The 21477-nt window shown below is 40.9% G+C and overlaps 2 protein-coding genes across 6 annotated transcripts in view; one reads left to right on the forward strand and one right to left on the reverse strand.

Moving 5' to 3' along the window:
• The window catches only part of cpne3 (copine III), a 32357-nt gene extending 23328 nt beyond the window's left edge, over positions 1-9029 (forward strand). For 3 of the 5 annotated variants that reach the window (XM_035741636.2, XM_035741635.2, XM_035741633.2), the window contains 4 exons: positions 5006-5057; positions 5148-5281; positions 5506-5742; positions 6704-9029. In XM_035741636.2, coding sequence (XP_035597529.2) covers positions 5006-5057; positions 5148-5281; positions 5506-5742; positions 6704-6865 — 585 coding nt within the window. In that variant the 3' untranslated portion in view covers positions 6866-9029. Of the gene's footprint in view, positions 1-5005; positions 5058-5147; positions 5282-5505; positions 5743-6129; positions 6382-6703 lie in introns of all 5 variants that reach the window. The other 2 variants (XR_004821023.2, XM_035741634.2) reach the window with 2 other exon arrangements.
• Positions 8225-21477, reverse strand: part of LOC118361158 (cyclic nucleotide-gated cation channel beta-3-like) — a 34348-nt gene continuing 21095 nt past the window's right edge. Inside the window, exons 9-17 of the mRNA XM_052484236.1 lie at positions 19765-19887; positions 19295-19436; positions 18877-19036; positions 18604-18701; positions 18406-18489; positions 11792-11910; positions 11288-11440; positions 10969-11119; positions 8225-9578 (exon numbers count right to left, since the gene is read on the reverse strand). Coding sequence (XP_052340196.1) covers positions 9543-9578; positions 10969-11119; positions 11288-11440; positions 11792-11910; positions 18406-18489; positions 18604-18701; positions 18877-19036; positions 19295-19436; positions 19765-19887 — 1066 coding nt within the window. The 3' untranslated portion in view covers positions 8225-9542. The remainder of the gene's footprint in view (positions 9579-10968; positions 11120-11287; positions 11441-11791; positions 11911-18405; positions 18490-18603; positions 18702-18876; positions 19037-19294; positions 19437-19764; positions 19888-21477) is intronic.

Genomic DNA, 21477 nt, shown 5'->3' on the forward strand with positions numbered 1-21477 from the left:
GGTAAGCACACATATCAAGTAAAATCAAAGTGTATTTGTCACATGCACAGGATACAGAAGGTGTAAACGGTACAGTGAAAGAGTTACTTGCATAATGGAGTCTTTTGTTTAATCCCAACTCATAACGTTACTACCATGCATGAATCTGCAGGTAGCTTAAGCGAACCAACTAGGTTTAATGTTAGCTAGCTAGCTAACAGTATGCTTTACCTTGCAATGAAAATGACTTTGACAAAATTAGAACCTTATATCAGAAAATGTTGCTCGTGAGACTCTTACCAGTATACATGGATGAATGCTTCTCCCTCTCTGTCACAGATGCCATGGTTGCCCTTAGTTTGAAGATGTAATCCGGAGACACGTGTTTTATACAACAGCCTTCTTTCTGTGTGTTCTCATTTCGACTCCCTCCGCATATTTGCAATCAAACGGCAGACTTTTTTTCCATCTCCTTAGCTATCATACTCTGCTTCCACTGGCCACTGATTTCAAAACTCTGTCTTCCAGAAAGTGGAGGGCATTAGCAACACTTTTGCAGTTCTTCTTTCATAAAAGCCACCTTATAAAGGATTACCTGAGCAGCTCATGTTACAGAGAAGTGTGCCACATGGCAGACCAATCTGAACTCATCATGTCCAGCCAATAATGGCTATTTGGAAGGTTCCTGACTCTTTCTGTGGCTAAACCAACTAGGCTTGTATTATAACAATTTTATTTATATTTACAGATGGCATACACATTTGTTTATTAAGGCACATGAAAGTTCCATGTTCCTGTTTAGTAGTGATGTGCGACATACGCCTAGTTTCCTGAAACAAGTCATTAACTATTAAGGTCAGACACCTATGGTCATTCATAACGCATACATAAAGGCTTAATGATTTATACACAAATGTATCAACACTTAGGGAATTATCACTAACAGCTGAAACAATAATCATTAGACATGTTTAAACCATACATTTTATTTGTACATTTTTGAAACAATACAAATACATTAAGTTTCAAAAAGTTCAGCAATGCAATTACATTAAATAGTACATGGGCCTGTGAATAGTGTAGCTTGTCCCTGAGCTGGCGGACGAATGGTTCTTGCCGCTCTTCCTGCTGGAGGTACTGCATGTTGGTTCCTACCTTAAAGTAACATCAGAGAAAGTTAGCAGGTCTGTTAGGAAATGCCTTTGTCACAGCATCTGGATAAGGGGAAGATTGGGAAACTCCAATTCATATTATTATGTTATACTATAAGAAGTATATTATACTTCTTTAATTTACAAATCTCATGCTGTGACATGGCTCTATGAAGGGGATTTGTATTTATCTGAGCCTGCTAGCTAGCTAAATTTAATCTACCTGCTGTGATGTCACCGACATTATTTGAAACAACGACTGAGCTAGCTACAGTATGTAATTTAACTCGACACTTAACTACCTCAGTACAAACTAATTTAAATGTAAAAAAATAAAGCTTAACTTGTTTTTCGCTGTCCAGTGGCATTTGTTTTGCGAACTCATCACCCGATCAGCGTCTCGTCAGCAACACTAAAAAAGTACTGCCTGATCATGGATTTTCAAAAATGTTCTAAATAAATGTCCCCACCATTCATGATATATGTCTACAAATTAACAATGATTCATATTTGTTCATATTTAAGTGACATTTGAATTCAATCTGGCTTTTAAAACCTGTTCCATGGTCAAGTAAATGCACACAATGCGAATCACTGTATATGGAATACATATTTGCTTAGAGCAAGAACCATTCTCGGTGCAGCAGTATAGGTATTTTAGGGAATGCTCAGTAGGGTCTGTAGAATGCATATATGATGTGATTTCATGGGGCTCTGAATAATACGGAGAAGTTTACTTACACTTAGGTTGGAGTCATTAAAACTTGTTTTTCAACCACTCCACACATTTCTTGTTAACAAACTATAGTTTTGGCAAGTCGGTTAGGACAGCTACTTTGTGCATGACACAAGTAATTTTCCAACAATTTGGTTTAGAGACAGATTATTTCACTTATAATTCACTGTATTACAATTCCAGTTGGTCAGAAGTTTACATACACTAAGTTGACTGCCTTGAAACAGCTTGGAAAATTCCAGGAAATTATGTCATGACTTTAGAAGCTTCTGATAGGCTAATTGACATTGTTTGAGTCAATTGGAGGTGTTCCTGTGGATGTATTTAAAGGCCTACCTTCAAACTCAGTGCCTCTTTGCTTGACATCATGGGACATTTCAAAAGACATCAGCTAAGACCTTAGAAAATAAATTGTAGACCTCCACAAGTCTGGTTCATCCTTGGGATCAATTTCCAAATGCCTGAATGTACCACGTTCATCTATACAAACAATAGTATAAACACCATGGGACCACACAGCCGTCATACCGCTCAGGAAGGAGACGCGTTCTGTCTCCTCTGGTCTGATGGAGGGAAAAAATAGAACTGTTTGGCCATAATGAGCATCGTTATGTTTGGAGGAAAAAGAGGGAGGTTGCAAGCCGAAGAACACCATCCCAACCGTGAAGCACGGGGGTGGCAGCATCATGTTGTGAGGGTGCTTTTCTGCAGGAGGGACTGGTGCACTTCACAAAATAGTGGGGCAAAAAAGTATTTAGTCAGCTACCAATTGTGCATGTTCTCCCACTTAAAAAGATGAGGCCTGTAATTTTCATCATAGGTACACTTCAACTATGACAGACAAAATGAGGAGAAAAAATCCAGAAAATCACATTGTAGGATTTGGTCAATAAAAAAAGATGATATCAATACTTTGTTATATACCCTTTGTTGGCAATGACAGAGGTCAAATGTTTTCTGTAAGTCTTCACAAGGTTTTCACACACTGTTGCTGGTATTTTGGCCCATTCCTCCATGCAGATCTCCTCTAGAGCAGTGGGGCTGTTGCTGGGCAACACAGACTTTCAACTCCCTCCAAAGATTTTCTATGGGGTTGAGATCTGGAGACTGGCTAGGCCACTCCAGGACCTTGAAATGCTTCTTACGAAGCCACTCCTTCGTTGCCCGGGCGGTGTGTTTGGGATCATTGTCATGCTGAAAGACCCAGCCACGTTTCATCTTCAATGTCCTTGCTGATGGAAGGAGGTTTTCACTCAAAATCTCACGATACATGGCCCCATTCATTCTTTCCTTTACACGGATCATTTGTCCTGGTCACTTTGCAGAAAAACAGCCCCAAAGCATGATGTTTCCACCCCCATGCTTCACAGTAGGTATGGTGTTCTTTGGATGCAACTCAGCATTCTTTGTCCTCCAAACATGACGAGTTGAGTTTTTACCAAAAAGTTATATTTTGGTTTCATCTGACCATATGGCATTCTCCCAATCTTCTTCTGGATCATCCAAATGCTCTCTAGCAAACTTCAGACGGGCCTGGACATGTACTGGCTTAAGCAGGGGGACACGTCTGGCACTGCAGGATTTGAATCCCTGGCGGCGTAGTGTGTTACTGATGGTAGGCTTTGTTACTTTGGTCCCATCTCTCTGCAGGTTATTCACTAGGTCCCCCCGTGTGGTTCTGTGATTTTTGCTCACCGTTCTTGTGATCATTTTGACCCCACGGGGTGAGATTTTGCTTGGAGCCCCAGATCGAGGGAGATTATTAGTGGTCTTGTATGTCTTCCATTTCCTAATAATTGCTCCCACAGTTGATTGCTTCAAACCAAGCTGCTTACCTATTGCAGATTCAGTCTTCCCAGCCTGGTGCAGGTCTACAATTTTGTTTCTGGTGTCCTTTGACAGCTCTTTGGTCTTGGCCATAGTGGAGTTTGGAGTGTGACTGTTTGAGGTTGTGGACAGGTGTCTTTTATACTGATAACAAGTTCAAACGGGTGCCATTAATACAGGTAACGAGTGGAGGACAGAGGAGCCTCTTAAAGAAGAAGTTACAGGTCTGTGAGAGCCAGAAATCTTGCTTGTTTGTAGGTGACCAAATACTTATTTTCCACCATAATTTGCAAATAAGTTCATTAAAATTCCTACAATGTGATTTTCTGGATTTTCTTTCTCATTTTGTCTGTCATAGTTGAAGTGTACCTATGATGAAAATTACAGGCCTCATCTTTTTAAGAGGGAGAACTTGCACAATTGGTGGCTGACTCAATACTTTTTTTGCCCCACTGTAGATGGCATCATGAGGCAGGAAAATGATGTGGATATACTGAAGAAACATCTCAAGACATCAGTCAGGAAGTTAAAGCTTGGTCGCAAATGTGTCTTCCAAATGGACAATGACCACAAGCATACTTCCAATTTGTGGCAAAATGGCTTAAAGACAACAAAGTCAAGGTGTTGGAGTGGCCATCACAAAGCCCTGACCTCAATCCTATAGAAAATATGTGGGCAGAACTGAAAAGGCGTGTGCGAGCAAGGAGGCCTACACCAGCTCTGTTAGGAGGAATGGGCCAAAATTCACCTGACCTTATTTTGGGAAGCTTGTAGAACGCTACCCAAAATGTTTTACCCAAGTTAAACAATTTAAAGGCAATGCTAACAAATACTAATTGACTGTATGTATACTTCTGACCCACTGGGAATGTGATGAAATAAATAATTCTCTACTATTATTCTGACATTTCACCATCTTAAAATAAAGTGGTTATCCTAACTGACCTAAGCCAGGGAATTATTACTAGGATTAAATGTCAGGAATTGTGAAAAACTGAGTTTAAATGTATTTGGCTAAGGTGTTTGTTAACTTCTGACTTCAACTGTATATATAAGGCCTTTTTTAAGTGGTGCTTATGCCACCTTTTATAAAGCATAGGTTTGTCATATTTGACAGTGGGTTGTGCCACATTTTTTAAACATTTTATAATGCATGACATACAGTTATAGATTAACACTGATGTGGTGTTTTATAAAGGCTTTATGGAGCCTTTATAAGCTGAACATTTCAATCTGGATCCATTTGGGTCTACAAGTATTATTTCTATCAGAAATTCTCATTAAATTGTTCTGGATGTATTGTGTTTTACAGGTTTCTCATGAGTTCCCTCTCAATTTCAACTCTGCAAATCCATTCTGTGCAGGTATGTGTGCAGACAGTTTTTGAAGGAAACAGTTATAATATGGTAATATAGGGTTTGGGAGTTTTTCACAGTTTGTGTATGCGTCTACAGGTATCGAGGGTGTAGTGGAGGCCTACAGAGTGTGTCTTCCCCAGGTGAAGCTCTACGGTCCCACTAACTTCTCTCCCATCATCAACCATGTAGCCCGCTTCGCTATGCAGGCTACCCAGCAGAAAACTGCCTCTGTGAGTAGCTACAGTATGCTACATACTGTATTGCCTCTGTGAGTAGCTACAGTATGCTACATACTGTACTGCCTCTGTCTGTACTGTAAGGTTTTCCAGCACACAGCTTTGACCTACTTCAGTAGCTATGTTGGTCTACTGTACTTCAAACAACATGTATTGTTGATTCCAACCTCAAATAGCCAAATTCATACTCCTCATCCTCTTCTCCTCCCTCTTCCAAGCAATACTTTGTCCTCCTGATCATAACGGACGGCGTGATCACGGATCTGGACCAGACACGCTCCGCCATCGTTAATGCCTCCCGTCTGCCCATGTCCATTATCATCATCGGTGTGGGCGGGGCCGACTTCACCGCCATGGAGTTCCTGGACGGTGACGACGGGCGGCTCAGAGCGCCAACGGGAGAGACTGCTGCACGGGACATAGTCCAGTTTGTCCCCTTCAGACAGTTCCAGAACGTGAGTAGATCATCATGCTGCTTACAGCTGCTCTGCTCTCTGGAAAGGCTTGGATGATGGTATCCATATGTTTCTACAACGTTTTTTATAGGATGACTGAGGTGTTGATACCATAGAAAAATAACCACAATTATGGCATCATTGACTTGAGTGTGAATCCTGTTCTGCTCATTCTAGGTCTGTGGGTGTAGTCTCCTGTGTACTGACTAACTGCCTGCTTTAAGGCCACCCAGCATAGGTTTAACCACCTCAAATTTTCAAAAACATCTCCTTTCAAATCATCATGGATCCTCAATTGCTGAAATCTGCATCACTTCAACTACCCCCCCCAACCCTTAGAGCCTCTCCCACTCAGCATTGTTACTGTACCTTCTCATCTTGTTTCAGGCACCCAGGGAAGCTCTTGCTCAATGCGTACTGGCAGAGTTGCCTGGACAAGTGGTGTCCTACTTCAGTATACACAAACTGAAGCCTCCCCATGACCCTGAGTCCCAGCCCTCAGCCCCATCAGCCTCAGCCCTATGAGTCCCAGCCTCAGCCCAGTACTTCGTAGAAATGTAGGGATACATCCCCCAAATGCTTCAGCTACTCCCCATTGGCTTCTTCAACCCAACCCCTGCCTGTGTGCTTGCTTCCATGGTACGCCTGTCCTAGCTACTAGCTAGCTTAGAATAATCATAGAGCATGGCTGCTTGCAGAACTCACCCAGCCCTATTGTTGTCATTGGTTATTTTGTATGAAAGTACAAGGGACTTGAATGAAAGTAGTCCTATTCAATGCATGGTTCTGCTCACGCCTGTATTGTCAGCCTGGTATTTAATCATTGTGAAAATGCCTGCCCTATATGATCATTTGTCACAAATAGATACTCATTTTCTCAAATGTTTGTTGCCTCTCTCTGCATTTTCCTTAATTGTCTCTTTACTTTCTCCATTCCCCCCTCTTTTCTTTCCATCTCCAGTCTCCTAAAGAAGCTCTGGCCCAGTCTGTGTTGGCTGAAGTCCCTGGTCAGGTGGTCACCTACTTCAACATGAACAAGCTGAGTCCTCCAAACACTGACACTCCCCCTGCCCCCGTCCCTACACCGCCAGCTACGGCAGACATGCCCACCCTGACCTCCTAGTGCCCAGGAGAGGAACCAACCCCAGTACCAACCCATCCCCACCTGATCGAAGACGAGTAGACAGTCGCTCATCTCAGTAGCTACCATAAGCACTCTGCTATTTATCATTGTGTCAAAGGGATCATGACAGGTATACAAAGCTCTAGCCATTACTAACTAGCATGTGTCAGGTTGAATTGAGCAGGATGGAAGTTTTTTAGGAGGAAATTCTACAAAACACTGCATGTGTACTTACAGCAACCAACAACACATTGGTCCAGTCTGGCTTGTTCCCAATCTCCGTCAGTAGGCCAGTCCCAGAAGCATGTGTACATATACCCATATGCACAGTGTCTAGTGAAAGTCTACACATCCCTTGCACAGTTGTCACATTTTGCTGCCTTAAAACTAAATCTAAAAGGGATTCAATTGTATTTCTTCCTACGATATATATTGCGATTTGATGTTCCAAACATATTGCTCACTATATGTCTGCTGAACGCATGATAATTATTTTTTTTAATCAGTCATGGAAAGGAAAGTGTTGGCTTACTATTTGAAAAGATGGAGAACAAGCTATAGGATGAAAAATACTGGCGTTTTGGCGCAGGAACAGCCGACGAGCCAAACTGTTTTTATATATTTTTTTTACAAATCAATACTTGTCAAAGTATCGATATAATAACATGTAACTATCAGTTACTGCCCCATCACTACTTTAATTACTGCCCCATCACTACTTTAATTACTGCCCCATCACTACTTTAATTGCTGCCAAAGGTGCTTCCACCAAGTATTAACTCTGGAGTGTAAAAAGACGTACATTTTTTGTAATTCATTTTGACAATTTTCTTTACTTCATTCAATTTGAAAATGTGGAGCAGGCTGTTTAGATCAGTATGAAAAAACATCTAATGAAATCCCTTTTAAAGGTGTAAAATGTGACAACTGTGGAAGGGTCGTGTAGACTCACTAGGCAATGGCAATCTTTTTTTAAGTACCCTAATGCTTCTTAGTTACTCCTATTTTATACTGTTTTGCCTTTTTTAGTAGACACTTAACCATAATTGCTCCTGTAAGTTGCTCTGGATAAGTGCCTTGCTCAACAACATATTTTTCACTTAGTCAGCTTGGGATTCGAACCAGTAACCTTACAGTTACTGGCCCAACGCGCTTAACCGCTAGGCTATCTGCCACCCTATTTTACTATAAACCTTGCTTCATCAGATGTTTTTATTATAGCTTGGCACATTTGTATATTTTTACTAAGTTTAATGCTCAGTATAGATTAGTTTTCCAGCTGTGAGTAGCATTGTATCTACAGTAATTATCCAGTCCTCAAAATAATTGAGGTAAATTTTGTTTATTCAAACAGGCTAAATTCATGCTTCTTTTTAAGTGATGGTTTTTAAACTGACAGTTTAGCAAATTGGATATTGTGTTGTGAATGCAGCTTTTGAGTGAATGACATTCATAGTGTATTAATCGTTCCACTCCAGAATAATGCTGATTTCTTGATGTTTGTGTATTGAGTCGCTATAGAGCGCTCATTTTTCTTCCTCTTGTGCCAATTATGCTTGCAGAGACACTTTATGGACTAGCTTGCAGAGTTCCTATTCCATTTGAGCATAAATAATTTAATTCAATTATGACCATATTCATTATGTAAATGTCAGCTTCAGCATACATTTTGTGTTAATATTGATAAACAATTTACTTTAACTTCTCCTTCCCCACTGATAATTGATCAGGTTTAAACTGGAATTTCAACTGTATTAGTTATTTTGTAATTCATAATTTGTTTATGGGTTCCTATAAATTGAGGGCCTTATATTATAGATACTACTACAGTATAGTAAGTAACACAATCAAATGGTTCTTTCTGCTCTTCCAAGTTATGTCAATGTCCTATATTATATTATATCCTGGGTGGTTCGAGCCCTGAATGCTGATTAGCTTAAAGCAGTGGTATATCAGACCGAATACCATGGGTATGACAAAAAATGTACTTTTTACTGTTCTAATTAGTTGCGTCGTGCATAAGAGCAGCCCGTAGCCTTATACCACACCCTCTCTGGCCTTACGTGTGCCTTGTGCCATTTATAGCTGTTTTTCCCCCTAAGGAATCGAGCATATTTCTAATATTGTATGATGATCACAAGTAAACGTTGTTTATCTACCACAATGTGTGTCTCATCTTTCTTAGGTGGGAAAAAAAGTTTGCTTCTTCAACTTGTTTTTTTAATGTTACATTGATTCCATAGGATTCTAAGGTTGCGTTTACACAGGCAGCTCAATTCTTAATTTCATTAATTGGTCTTTTGACCAGTCAGATCAGCTGAAAAAAATATCTGATGTTAACTGAAATGAATAAGATAAGACACTGTAGTTGTAGTAAACATTTTAATAGTTTTATGAAAAGTACTATTTACAGTGTACAAAGTTTAACATGCTGGTATTCTCCATCATAATGCTAAAAGCACAGAGATCAGAACTCACTGACTAATCCAAGCATAATAAATTGTCAACAACGCACGCAATATTTGGTTCTGGGATCAATCAAAACAAAAATATTTCTAAGACATTGCTAAATGTTTTGCTGCGGTGTGTACTAATGAATACACTCCAGTGCAGTAGAGGAATATAAACAAAGATGGCAGATCCAAGTAAAGGATCAGATGTCTCACCCTCCACTCTTTTACTTCCCCTGCTGCTGCTCCTTTGCTTGTGCAGCCTGGAAAGAAAGAAAACATGAACCTCAGTCAGATATTTCTACTGTAGGTAGCCTTTATCCTTATAAATCAAATACTGTATGAGATCTAAGAGTTGATCACCTAAGCCAGATCGTATCTACAGTGCCGTGAAAAGGTATTTGTCCCCTTTCTGATTTTCTCTATTTCTTTATACTGGATGTTATCAGATCTTCAACAAAAACCTAATATTAAAGGGAACCGGAGTTTACAAATAACAAGAAAATGGATACCTATTTTATTAAAGTTAGGCATCACCCAATTCCCCTGTGTGAAAAAGTAATTGCCCCCTTACACTCAATAACTGGTTGTGCCACCTTTAACTGCAATCACTGCAACCAAATGCTTCCTGTGGAGGGATTTTGGCCCAATCTTGCATGCAGAAATGCTGTACCTCAGCAACATGTGGTTTTCAAGTCCTGTCACAACATCTCAATTGGGATTAGGTTTGGACTTTGACTAGGCCATTCCAAAACTTCACATTTGTTGGTTTTTAGACATTTTCTTGATTGTGTGTTTTGGATCATTGTCTTGCTGCATGATCCAGCTGCGCTTCGGCTTACAGTCTGATTGGTCCCATTATGCCTGGCGAAAACCAAACACTGCATTCCACAGGAAGAACCCTTTATACCAACGGTCAGGCATGCTGGTGTTGTGCGATGCTTTGGGGATGCTTTGTTGCCTCAGGACCTGGACGACTTGCCTAACAGAGCAGAATTCATGGTTCCTTCTATATCAGATAATTCTACAGGAGAATGTCAGGCCGTAAAACAAAAAAAGTCTACATGAAAATGGTTAAAAAGCAACAAATTTGATGTTTTGGAATGGCCTAGTCAAAGCTTGAAACGAGCAGTTCATGCTTAAACCCACGTTGCTGAATTAAAGCAATTCTACATGGAAGAGTGTGTCAGAATTCCTCAACAACAACGTGAGAGACTGATCAACAACTACAGGAAGCATTTGGTTGGAGTCATTGCCGGTAAAGGTGGCCCAACCAGTTAGTGAGTGTAAGGATGACTTTTTTCACACAGGGGAATTAAGTGTAGCATAACTTTGTTTATGAAATAAGTGTGTTATTTGTTCACTCAGGTTCCCTTTATCTAATGTTATGTTTTAGTTGAAGATCTGATAACATTCAATATCAAAAATATGCTAAATTAGAAAGGGGGCTAGTACTTTTTCACAGCACTGTATCCCGGTAACAGTGCTCAACTTGGGGTGCATGCCCTCAATATTGAACACAGTCTGGTCGACAACATGGGCATGCTGCAATGTCGAGCTATAGCTTGTCAGTGGGTGCTATGCCATGTGTAATGTGGGTGCTCTGTCGTAGTGCGTAATACTAATGTAAAGGGAGCTGTAGGTGATCTGTACCTTGAGTTTCTCCAAGAAGCCTCCTTTGCCAAAGCCTCCAAAGATGCGCGCCATTTTAGGAGTGGGGGGTTTGGGTCCAAACAGCGCTATTCCTTTCGTCTTGTCAACCTCACCCTTAGCACCAGCCGGACCCTTCGCCTTCATCAGTTTCCTTTCAGAGCAGACTCACAACAGTCAACAATCTTAGAGACACAACGATCACAATCTTGCAGAGCGGTTGATTAAAAACACACAGAACTTGATTTAATTATGGTAAGTCTAACTTTGCTCATTCTTAGTATAGGTCTCATACATTAGCTAGCTCACGCAAAGAACTTACCTTCCTTTCTTGGCCAGCACTCTCTGTGAATTTGGGTAGTGGACCAAGATGTCAACCAGGTCTTTCTTATCCAGGACAAAAAGGTTTACAAAGCCATGAGCTTTTACGTTAGCAGTCCTTCTGTTCCCGCCATCTTTGGCAGACTGTAGCAGACTGAGGAAGAGCACCGATTCAGAGCTCTGAAGATCCTCGACCAACACTCACACTTAGAAATTCATCTGTAATAGTAACCCACTGGGCACAGACAACAGTTCAACATCTGATTTTGATTTGTTTGTATTGTCAACTAATGTGAATTTGTCAGGAAAAAAATATATTCTCTTACATTGACTTAAAAAAATATATATAATCAGTTTTCTACGTTGATTCAAGGTCAATCACAGATTATTTTGGTTGAAATTACTTGGAAACTAACTTTGATCCAACCAGTTTTTGCCCAGTGGGAAGCTCTTCTACTGGAGGTTAATATTATTACATTGGAATATTGTAGTGTAATGATAATACCTGATTTCTCCAAACACACAGCCGGCCTTCAGCGTCACAAACACAATGGAGTTATCTGGTCCACCAACCACCTGCACCTCTCCACCCTTTATGATGTACATCTCTTTACCAATGTCACCCTACAGAAGAAAATGATCAAACAGAACACAGATTGGAAAATGTAAACTCACCAAAAAAAGAAGCGTCCTCTCACTGTCAACTGCGTTTATTTTCAGCAAACTTGTGTAAGTATTTGTCTGAACATAAGATTCACAACTGAGACATAAACTGAACAAGTTTCACAGACATATGCCTAACATAAATGGAATAATGTGTCCCTGAACATAGGGGGGATCAAAATCCAAAGTAACAGTCAGTATCTGGTGTGGCCACCAGCTGCATTAAGTACTGCAGTGGATCTCCTCCTCATGGACTGCACCAGATTTTCCAGTTCTTGCTGTGATATGTTACCACTCTTTCACCAAGGCACCTGCAAGTTCCCAGGCATTTCTGGGGGGAATGGCCCTAGCCCTCACCCTCCGATCCAACAGGTCCCAGACGTACTCAATGGGATTGAGATCCGGGCTCTTTGCTGGCCATGGAGGAACACTGACATTTCTGTCTTGCAGGAAATCACACACAGAACGAGCAGTATGGCTGGTGGCATTGTCATCTGGATGTCATAAGGTGAATGCACCAATTTGTAAGTCGCTCTGGATAAGAGCGTCTGCTAAATGACTTAAATGTAATGTAAATGTAATGCTGGAGGGTCATGTCAGGATGAGCCTGTAGGAAGGGTACCACATGAGGGAGGAGGATGTCTTCCCTGTAACGCACAGCTTTGAGATTTCCTGCAATGACAACAAGCTCAGTCTGATGATGCTGTGACACACTGCCCCAGACCATCACGGACTCTCCACCTCAAAATCCGATCATCACCCCTGCCTGACAGCTCGTCAGTGAAGAGCATTTTTTGCCAATCCTGTCTGGTCCAGCAACGGTGGGTTTGTGCCCATAGGCGACGTTGTTGCCGGAGATGTCTGGTGAGGACCTGCCTTACAACAGGCCTACAAGCCCTCAGTCCAGCCTTTCTCAGCCTATTACGGACAGTCTGAGCACTGATGGAGGGATTGTCCGTTCCTGGTGTAACTCGGGCAGTGGATGTTGCCATCCTATACCTGTCCCGCAGCTGTGATGTTTGGATGTACCGATCCTGTGCAGGTGTTGTTACACGTGGTCTGCCACTGCGAGGACGATCAGCTGTCCATCCTGTCTCCATGTAGCTCTGTCTTAGGTGTCTCACAGTACTTCCATTGCAATTTATTGCCCTGGCCACATCTGCAGTCCTCATGCCTCCTTGCAGCATGCCTAAGGCACGTTCACGCAGATGAGCAGGGACCCTGGGAATCTTTATTTTATGTGTTTTTCAGAGTCAGTAGAAAGGCCTCTTTAGTGTCCTATGTTTTCATAACTGTGACCTTAATTGCCTACCGTCTGTAAGCTGTTAGTGTCTTAACGAATGTTCCACAGGTGCATGTTCATTAATAGTTTATGGTTCATTGAACAAGCATGGGAAAAATGTGTTTTTAACCCTTTACAAATTAAGGTTTGGGAAGTTATTTGGATTTTTATGAATCATCTTTGAAAGACAGGGTCCTGAAAAAGGGATGTTTCTTTTTTTGCTGAGTTTAGTTTAAAATCACAGGGTGACGTTGTGGATGCTCTGAAATTACATATTGACTTTTATCCTCATGGAAGGAAGCCATCATAACTGTCTTACCAAAAGAGGGTAAAGACAACGAACATATCAGTAATTATAGGCCAATCTCGATTTTGAATTATGACTATAAGATATACACCTCGGGTTATTACCAAGAGACTTGAAACCTTTATCGGATAAAATTGAGTTGGGCCAAACTGGGTCTATTAGAGGCCGTCAAACCCAAGATAACTACATATCATAAATAAGATTAAGAGAATGCACTTATTGGTCCATTTAGATGCAGAAAAGGCATTTAGCGTTCATTTTACTTATATCAAGTTTTAGAGAGATTTTTAAAACATTTGTCATTAAAGGGAATGGCCATCGGACAAATAAAATAACTTTACAACGTGGCACACGTCAGGGATGTTGCACCTCACCTGAGCCTTGTACATTGCCTTGTACATTGAGCAGAGTGATAAAGCAAAATTATGATTTTCGAGTTATTAGCATCAGAGGAAAAGAGCATAAAATTTACTGACCCTAACACTTGCTTCCCAAAACTAAGCGTTCCACAGGGATGCTGGCCCATGTTGACGCCAAGTCACAAGCAAGTCACAAGGTCTGAGTCTAAAATCGAGTCCCAAGTAGAATGGGTTTAGACTCAAGTCAAGTCCAAGTTGTGCATTCTAAGAGCAAGCCTCTAAAAAAAAATCTATACCTGCAAGGACTTGTTCGACTACAAAGTTTTGTCAATTTATTGAGTCTGCCAGACAGCCCTTTTCATTACTTTGTCTATAACACATTTTAATTATGTAATTGTAAAATAGGGACCCTAGAACCATACAATTACCCAATTGGCAATTACAACCAATGAACTGGTTCTGCAATGTAACAGGCCATTTCCACATCCATTGTTACATTGGTATATTAAGTCTTAATCAGACTAAATTATTATTATCAGGGCTTGATTTGGGCTGAAATAGGTGCAGGTACTTATGTTGGGTGCCAGTACTGTTTATATTTAGGTTCAGGAGCTCCACAATTCTTTAGAGCTAATATTCTATAAGAGGAACAGGAGTTCCAGCAGTAGAACATTTGAGGTCGCCGTACTCAGCTCTGAAGAGGGACTGCCCAAGTCGAGCACTGATTATTAATGATATTCCAACATCATGCATATACGAAACAATAATTTTATCTTATTCAACGACTCCAACGTGTGGAGTGCAGTCCACATAGCCTATTACACGCTCTTATTACGCACAACCAGAATGACAGAGACATAGGACACAGAACTCTGACATAACCCGGGAAATATGAACAAAAAAAACTAAAACATGGAATTTAATAAACAGAACTTCTACCTCCATGAGTCTTGTGAACATTCATGTGCAGAATAAACATTGTGCCCACTGAGGGTAAGAAATGGTTGGCTACAGAACAATGTATCGTAGGCCTATCAAACAGAAATGGCTGTGTTGCAATAAACTGTACGGGGATGGAATGATGAACCGCCAGCAGTTATTGTAGTATGAGATGGAATATAGATTTACCACATGGGGCCGGCCTACGCATTTTAAATGTGTGAGAGCAAGCATTTCAACAAGAGAAAAAAAGCACTCTCCACTGGCGGTAGTTTGGAGAGCGCAAGTTAAGTCTTTGCCACAGTAATACACTATATATACAAAAGTATGTGGACACTCATTGAAATTAGTGGATTGAGCTATTTTAGTCACACCCGTTGCATAAAATTGAGCACAAAGCCATGCAGTCTCCATAGACAAACATTGGAAGTAGAATGGCCTTACTGAAGAGCTCAGTGACTTTCAGTGTGGCACTGTCATAGGATGCCACCTTTCCAACAAGTCAGTTTGTCAAATTTCTGCCATGCTAGAGCTGCCCCGGTAAACTGGAAGTGCTGTTATTGTGAAGTGGAAAGTCCGGGAGCAACAATGTCTCAGCCTTAAAGTGGTAGGCCACACAAACTCATAGAACGGGACTGCCGAGTGTTGAAACGCATAGCGCGTAAAAATCGGTTGCAATATTCACCACCAAGTTCTAAACTGCCTCTGGAAGCAACATCAGCACATTAACTGTTTTTCAGGAGCTTCATGAAATTGGTTTCCATGGCTGAGCAGCCGTACACAAGCCTAAGATCAGCATGCGCAATGCCAAGCATAGGCTGGAGTGGAGTAAAGCGTGCCACCATTAGACTCTGGAGCAGTGGAAACGTGGTCTCTGTGGTGATGAATCACACTTCACCATCTGGCAGTCTGACTGACTAATCTGTGTTTGGCAGATGCCAGGAAAACAAATGCATAATGCCAACTGTAAAGTTTGGTGGAAGAGGAATAATAGTCAGGGGCTATTTTTCATGGTTCTGGCATGGGGGAAATCTTAACACTACAGCTTACAATGACATTCTAGACAATTTTGTGCTTCCAACTTTGTGGCAACAGTTTGGGGAAGGCCCTTTCCTGTTTCATCATTACAATGCCCCTATGCACAAAGCGAGGTCCATACAGAGATGGATTGTCGAGGTCGGTGTGGAAGAACTTAACTGGCATGCACAGAGCCTTGACCTCAACCCCATCAAACACCTTTGGGATGAATTGGAACGCTGACTGCCTAATCGCCCAACATCTGTGCCTGACCTCACTAATGCTCTAGTGGCTGAATGGAAGAAAGTCCCCACAGCACTGTTCCAACATCTAGTGGAAAACCATCCCAGAAGAGTGGAGGCAGTTATAGCAGCAAAGAGGGGACCAACTCCATATTCATTTTGTATTGAGACGAGCAGGTGTCCACATAAAAAAAATTAAATCCAAATGCAAGCTTCATAAGTAAATGATCAATTCCATGCAATTGTTACATATCCAAAATATCAGTAGACCTATGCTAGTAATTGTTGCCCAATTGCTGATGAGCTTGCAAAGTAAACAGCTAATATTCAAGTTGGCTGGATGTCCTTTGGTGGTGGACTATTGTTGATACACACTGGGAACTGTTGAGTGTGAAAAACCCTGCAACGTTGCATTTCTTGACACAAATGGGGTTGCCTGGCACAACCACCATACCCTGTTCAAAGGAATGTAAATATTTTGCCTTGCCCATTCACCCTCTGAATGGCACGCATACACAATGTCTCAATCCTCTCAAGGCTTATCAATCCCTCCTACACTTCATCTACACTTATTGAAATGGATTGAACAAGTGACAATAAGGGAAAATAGCTTTCACCTGGTTAGTCTATGTAATGAAAGGAGCAGGTGTTCATATTGTTTTGCACACTCAGTGTATATAACAAACTATAAACCAATTATCCTAAATATTCTTAAAAATATACAGTAGAAAGATGGTCCCTTCTTCATTTAGATTTCAGCTCTATAATAGAGACAGTTAAATTTATATTTTCCCCAGATTGCTTTACATATTCCAGTCTATCAGTTGCAGTCCCCCTGAAACAATTAATATCACAGTACATTTGGAGGTAACCAAGGATTAGATATTAGACTCTTCAGCTCCCTAAAGACAAAGGGGATGGCACTACCTAATCTTAGGGAATATTACTTAGCTGCACAATTTAGGCCAATAGTGTGTTGGTGTGACACAATACAGTGCTATATGGAAAGATATTGAGGCTGCCGTTCAAGGTCGCCCAATCCAGTCTGTAGCTGGGGATAAAGACACATTTGGGACATTAACAGGAATGTTGAAATGGTTTGCGTTTTGATCCAAAATTTAAACCAGGTATCTATGATTTTAAAAAATAAGGAATGGTCTGAGAGAGGCATTACAGAACTTTGTAACATTGTAGAAGATGGAGAATTCTTATGTTTTCAGAATTTAAAAAGAGAAATATAGCATGGAAAACCAAGATTTCTTCAGAAACTTACAGTTAAGGGACTATTTCTAAAAAGAGAGAAATGTATTCTTCAATACCAAACCAAATATGGCTAAACATGTGATTTGAAATGCATATAAATCAGGCAATGTCGAAGATAATCTATTTACTTTGTCATGGCCAGATAGCCTCTAGAAAAGACTCAACTCTTTATATTAAAGTAAAATTGAGAAAAGGAACTGAATATAGACATCTCAGAGGAAGACTGGGACAATAGATGCAGTACTCAATGTACCTCTACAAACTCAAGAACATGGAGAGAGTTTTGTTGGGGAAAAAAATTGCCTTTTTTGTTTTTATCACTCCTAGAATGAAAAGTCAACAGCTAGGCATACAACAGCCATGCTGGCGGCTGTGGGACCATGTGGATGCTAACCACACCCATTGTTTTGGGGAATGTCAGAAGATGTCATTGTTTTTGGGATTATGTGTGTTCGGTGTTAAAAGATGTCCTAGTATATGAAGTCCCTAGAACTGTAATGTTCCAGAGAATGTGATGGGTAGTGACAGATACCTGATAAAAGTTATCCTTACTGCAATTAGAAAAGCCATTACCAGGAACTGGTATAAAGTAGAAGCCCAAAATGTTAAGAATGGCAAAGTATAATTCAAGAAATCTTTAATATGGAAAGCTTGACATATGCTTTGAGACTCCAAAAACCTCTATTTGAAAGTAACTGGGACAAATGGATATTCACAAATCAGGAAGACCTGATTAACTAATATCTTGTTAACAATACAACTCTTTTTCGCTGTATTGTTTTGAAAAAGACTCAAATCCAAGTCAGTGGAGGCTGCTGAGTGGAGAACGGCTCATAATAATGGCTGGAATGGAGCGAATGGAATGACATCAAACACATGGAAACCATGCGTTTGATGTATTTCATACCGTTCCACCTATTCCTCTCCAGCCATTACCATGAGCCCATCCTCCCCAATTAACATGCCACCAACCTCCATGTGAATAAAGTGTATGAAGAAAATACATATTGAGTATATTATGCAACAGTGACAATCCCATACACTCACCTTCTTCACCACAAAGTCCCCAGGTAGATATATAATAGATTTGAGCCTCAGCAACATGTCTACCAACATCTGCTTATCACAGCCCTTGGGAATAGAGAAGACAGTCAGATAACATTTAGCCAACGTTCAGAGGGTGATGCAGGTGGGCTGTTAGTTGCCTGTTGGCATAATGACATGTTCATTTCCACCTATATTTACCTGAAAAAGAGCAATTTTATCAAAGGTGGCAAAGTTTACATCCACACCAATGGCTGTTCTCATTACAAGAGGCATCTGCTCCAGCAGTACAGACTCGTCTGGAGAGAGAGATGTAAGAGGAAGAAACATTTTTTCAAGACATTACTACAGAGTAAATGTACACCATGTTAATTGATGATTTGCCATAAAATGACATTTTAACATTATTTACAGCACAATTATGACAGCATGGAGTCAAGATGAATTTATTCCCCACTATTATTTATTGCTTACCCAGCATTCCCTGGGCGTCCCAGGTGTAGTTGTACCAGGTGCGTACTCTGTTCTGCACCAAGTCGGGGATGGTGAAAGTGTTCATGTATTCCACACAGCCGTCCATGGAGGCCCGGAAATATGTCTGGCCCTGCGTGGCAGCCCCGATGACATCTCTCATCTGTACCAGAAGAAACCAGTAAAATACTTTCAATCCAGGACCACACAACAAACCAGTGTTGGGGTCAATTCCATTTCAATCTAGTCAATTCAAGAATGACATTTTAGTCCATTTCCTCATTTAAAAGAAATTTGATTTGCAATGTCAGTTGACTTCCTGAATCGAAATGGAATTTACCACAATCATAATTGTTACAAGAGGATGGCTGCCTCTTGCCTGGATTGCATTCTGCATGTCTTTAGAATAGTGATACTGTACCTGTCCAATCAAACTGGAGAACACAAAGACACCAGTAAAGAAGTTGGTCATCTGGAAACAGATCTCAAACACAGTGCCAGGCTCAGGAAGACCCCCAATGTTGATCAGACTACGAACAGCGAAGTAATAACAACGCAGGTACCTGTGGGAAGGAAGACGGTTACACAAACCCCTAATCCACAGTGAAGGCAATGGAGACACTGGTTTAGGGAAAACTACATATTGAGAAACTGTAACAGAAGTCTCGGAGACAAGAGACTATATTAGAAGTATAGAACATTTTACTCCTCAGGATGCAAAATTCTGTTCATTTCCTCAAAATCCCCAGGTTTTACCAGAAGTCCCAGTTGGAATATTCCCAAAATCAGGAGAGAAGAGAATAAGCAGGACAGCTGGAGTCCTCTTACCAGGATTTCTGGAAAACCTGGCAAATCTGAAACCCTATATACTCTACACAATAAAATACGTACGCGGTTCCATCTCCATCGTAGACCCATTTGGAGGTGCCGATGCCAAGGTACACTGACGCCACATAGTAGAAACAGGCATTGAGATGGAGCATGTACAGCAAGTAGCCAGTAGTGCGACCAACTCTGAATAAACGCAGGGAAGAAGAAGTCTTAGATAACGGTTTTCTGTTGCGGCTCTGCTAAAGCTACAGTATTCTAGCATCCTCCATTCATCCTGTATCATCATTTTCATAATTTATTACCGTCATTCATCACACATCTAACTAGACTATGCCACATAGCAGACACTTCCATTTTATAGATTTGAAAAAAAGTCACATCTGAAATTATTCGCACCCTTGATAAAGATGTCAAGGAGGAGGAATATCCGTACCAAACTTTAAAATGTATTTCCAGGCGCTAGCATTTGACCCCATCCTGAATTGGTTTAGAAATGATTATTCTGCCCCCTGGTGTCTCCTATTGCCCTGGAACAGGTGGTCTTCACTGATATATCCCTTAAGAGTGTAAACTACACTTTGGTCCTATTACTGCTCACACAATTTCCATTTGGTGCCACATTTTAAAGCAATGTAACTGGACATCAAAATGGCATGCCCATACTCCAATATTGGCTTGCAATTTGGAGGGCGGTCTTTTGCATTCCCCCCCATTGTTCCAAATGTGGAGTCCATACCCTTACCAATATCATGGACAGTGATGGTTTGAGAACATTCCAAGATTTGAAAGATACATACACATTACTGCGTAACTCCTTTTTATATAGGCCTGCCAGTTGAGAGCCAGGCCCACCCACTGGGAAACCAGGCCCAGCCAATCACAATTCGTTTTTCCCCCACAAAAGGGCTTTATTACAAACATAAATACTACTCAGTTTCATTAGCTATCCGTGTAGCTGGTCTCAGATGATCCCGCAGGTGAAGCTGCCGGATGTGGAAGTCCTGGGCTGGCATGGTTACAAGTGGTCTGCAGTTGTGAGGCCAGTTTGACATACTGCCAAAATCTCTAAAACAACATTGGAGGAGGCTTATGGAAATGAATATTCAATTCTCCGGCAACCGCTCTGGTGGACACTCCTGCAGTCACCATGCCAATTGCATGCTCCCTCCTATTTTAGACATATGTGGCATTGTGTTTTACAAAACTGCACATTTTAGTGTCCTTTTACTGCCCCCAGCAGAAGGTGCACCTGTGTAATCATCATGCTGTTTAGTCAGCTTCTTGATATGCCACACCTGTCAGGTGGATGGATTAGCTTGGCAAAGGAGAAATGCTCACTAACAGTGTAAACAAATGTGTACACAACACTTTTGAGAAATAAGCTTTTTGTGTGTATTTACATATATATATATTTACAAGTTAGGTCAGCTATATTGGCCTATGGAGTCCCTTGGAAACGCAACTACGAGGAATCTCCAAAGATGGGATTTATAAATCAATTATCTGTGCTCCTGAAAGGACTGAACTCTATAATATATAAACAACTTTTGGAAAGCTCATATTCTGAGCTAGCCACAGATCTAACTCAATCTGAACCACCCTATAACTGGAACAGAATATGGAAAAATATGACTTTGGCAACCTGTAATCCAAACCAACAAAATGTATACATTTTAAGTTTGTTCACAGACTGTATTTACAACCAACTAAACATTTTATGATGAAATTGACCACAACTCCTGACTGTTCACTGTGTCCCCTAAATCAGGTAGG

The sequence above is a fragment of the Oncorhynchus keta genome, chromosome 28, assembly GCF_023373465.1.
Source record: "Oncorhynchus keta strain PuntledgeMale-10-30-2019 chromosome 28, Oket_V2, whole genome shotgun sequence".
NCBI lineage: Eukaryota > Metazoa > Chordata > Actinopteri > Salmoniformes > Salmonidae > Oncorhynchus > Oncorhynchus keta.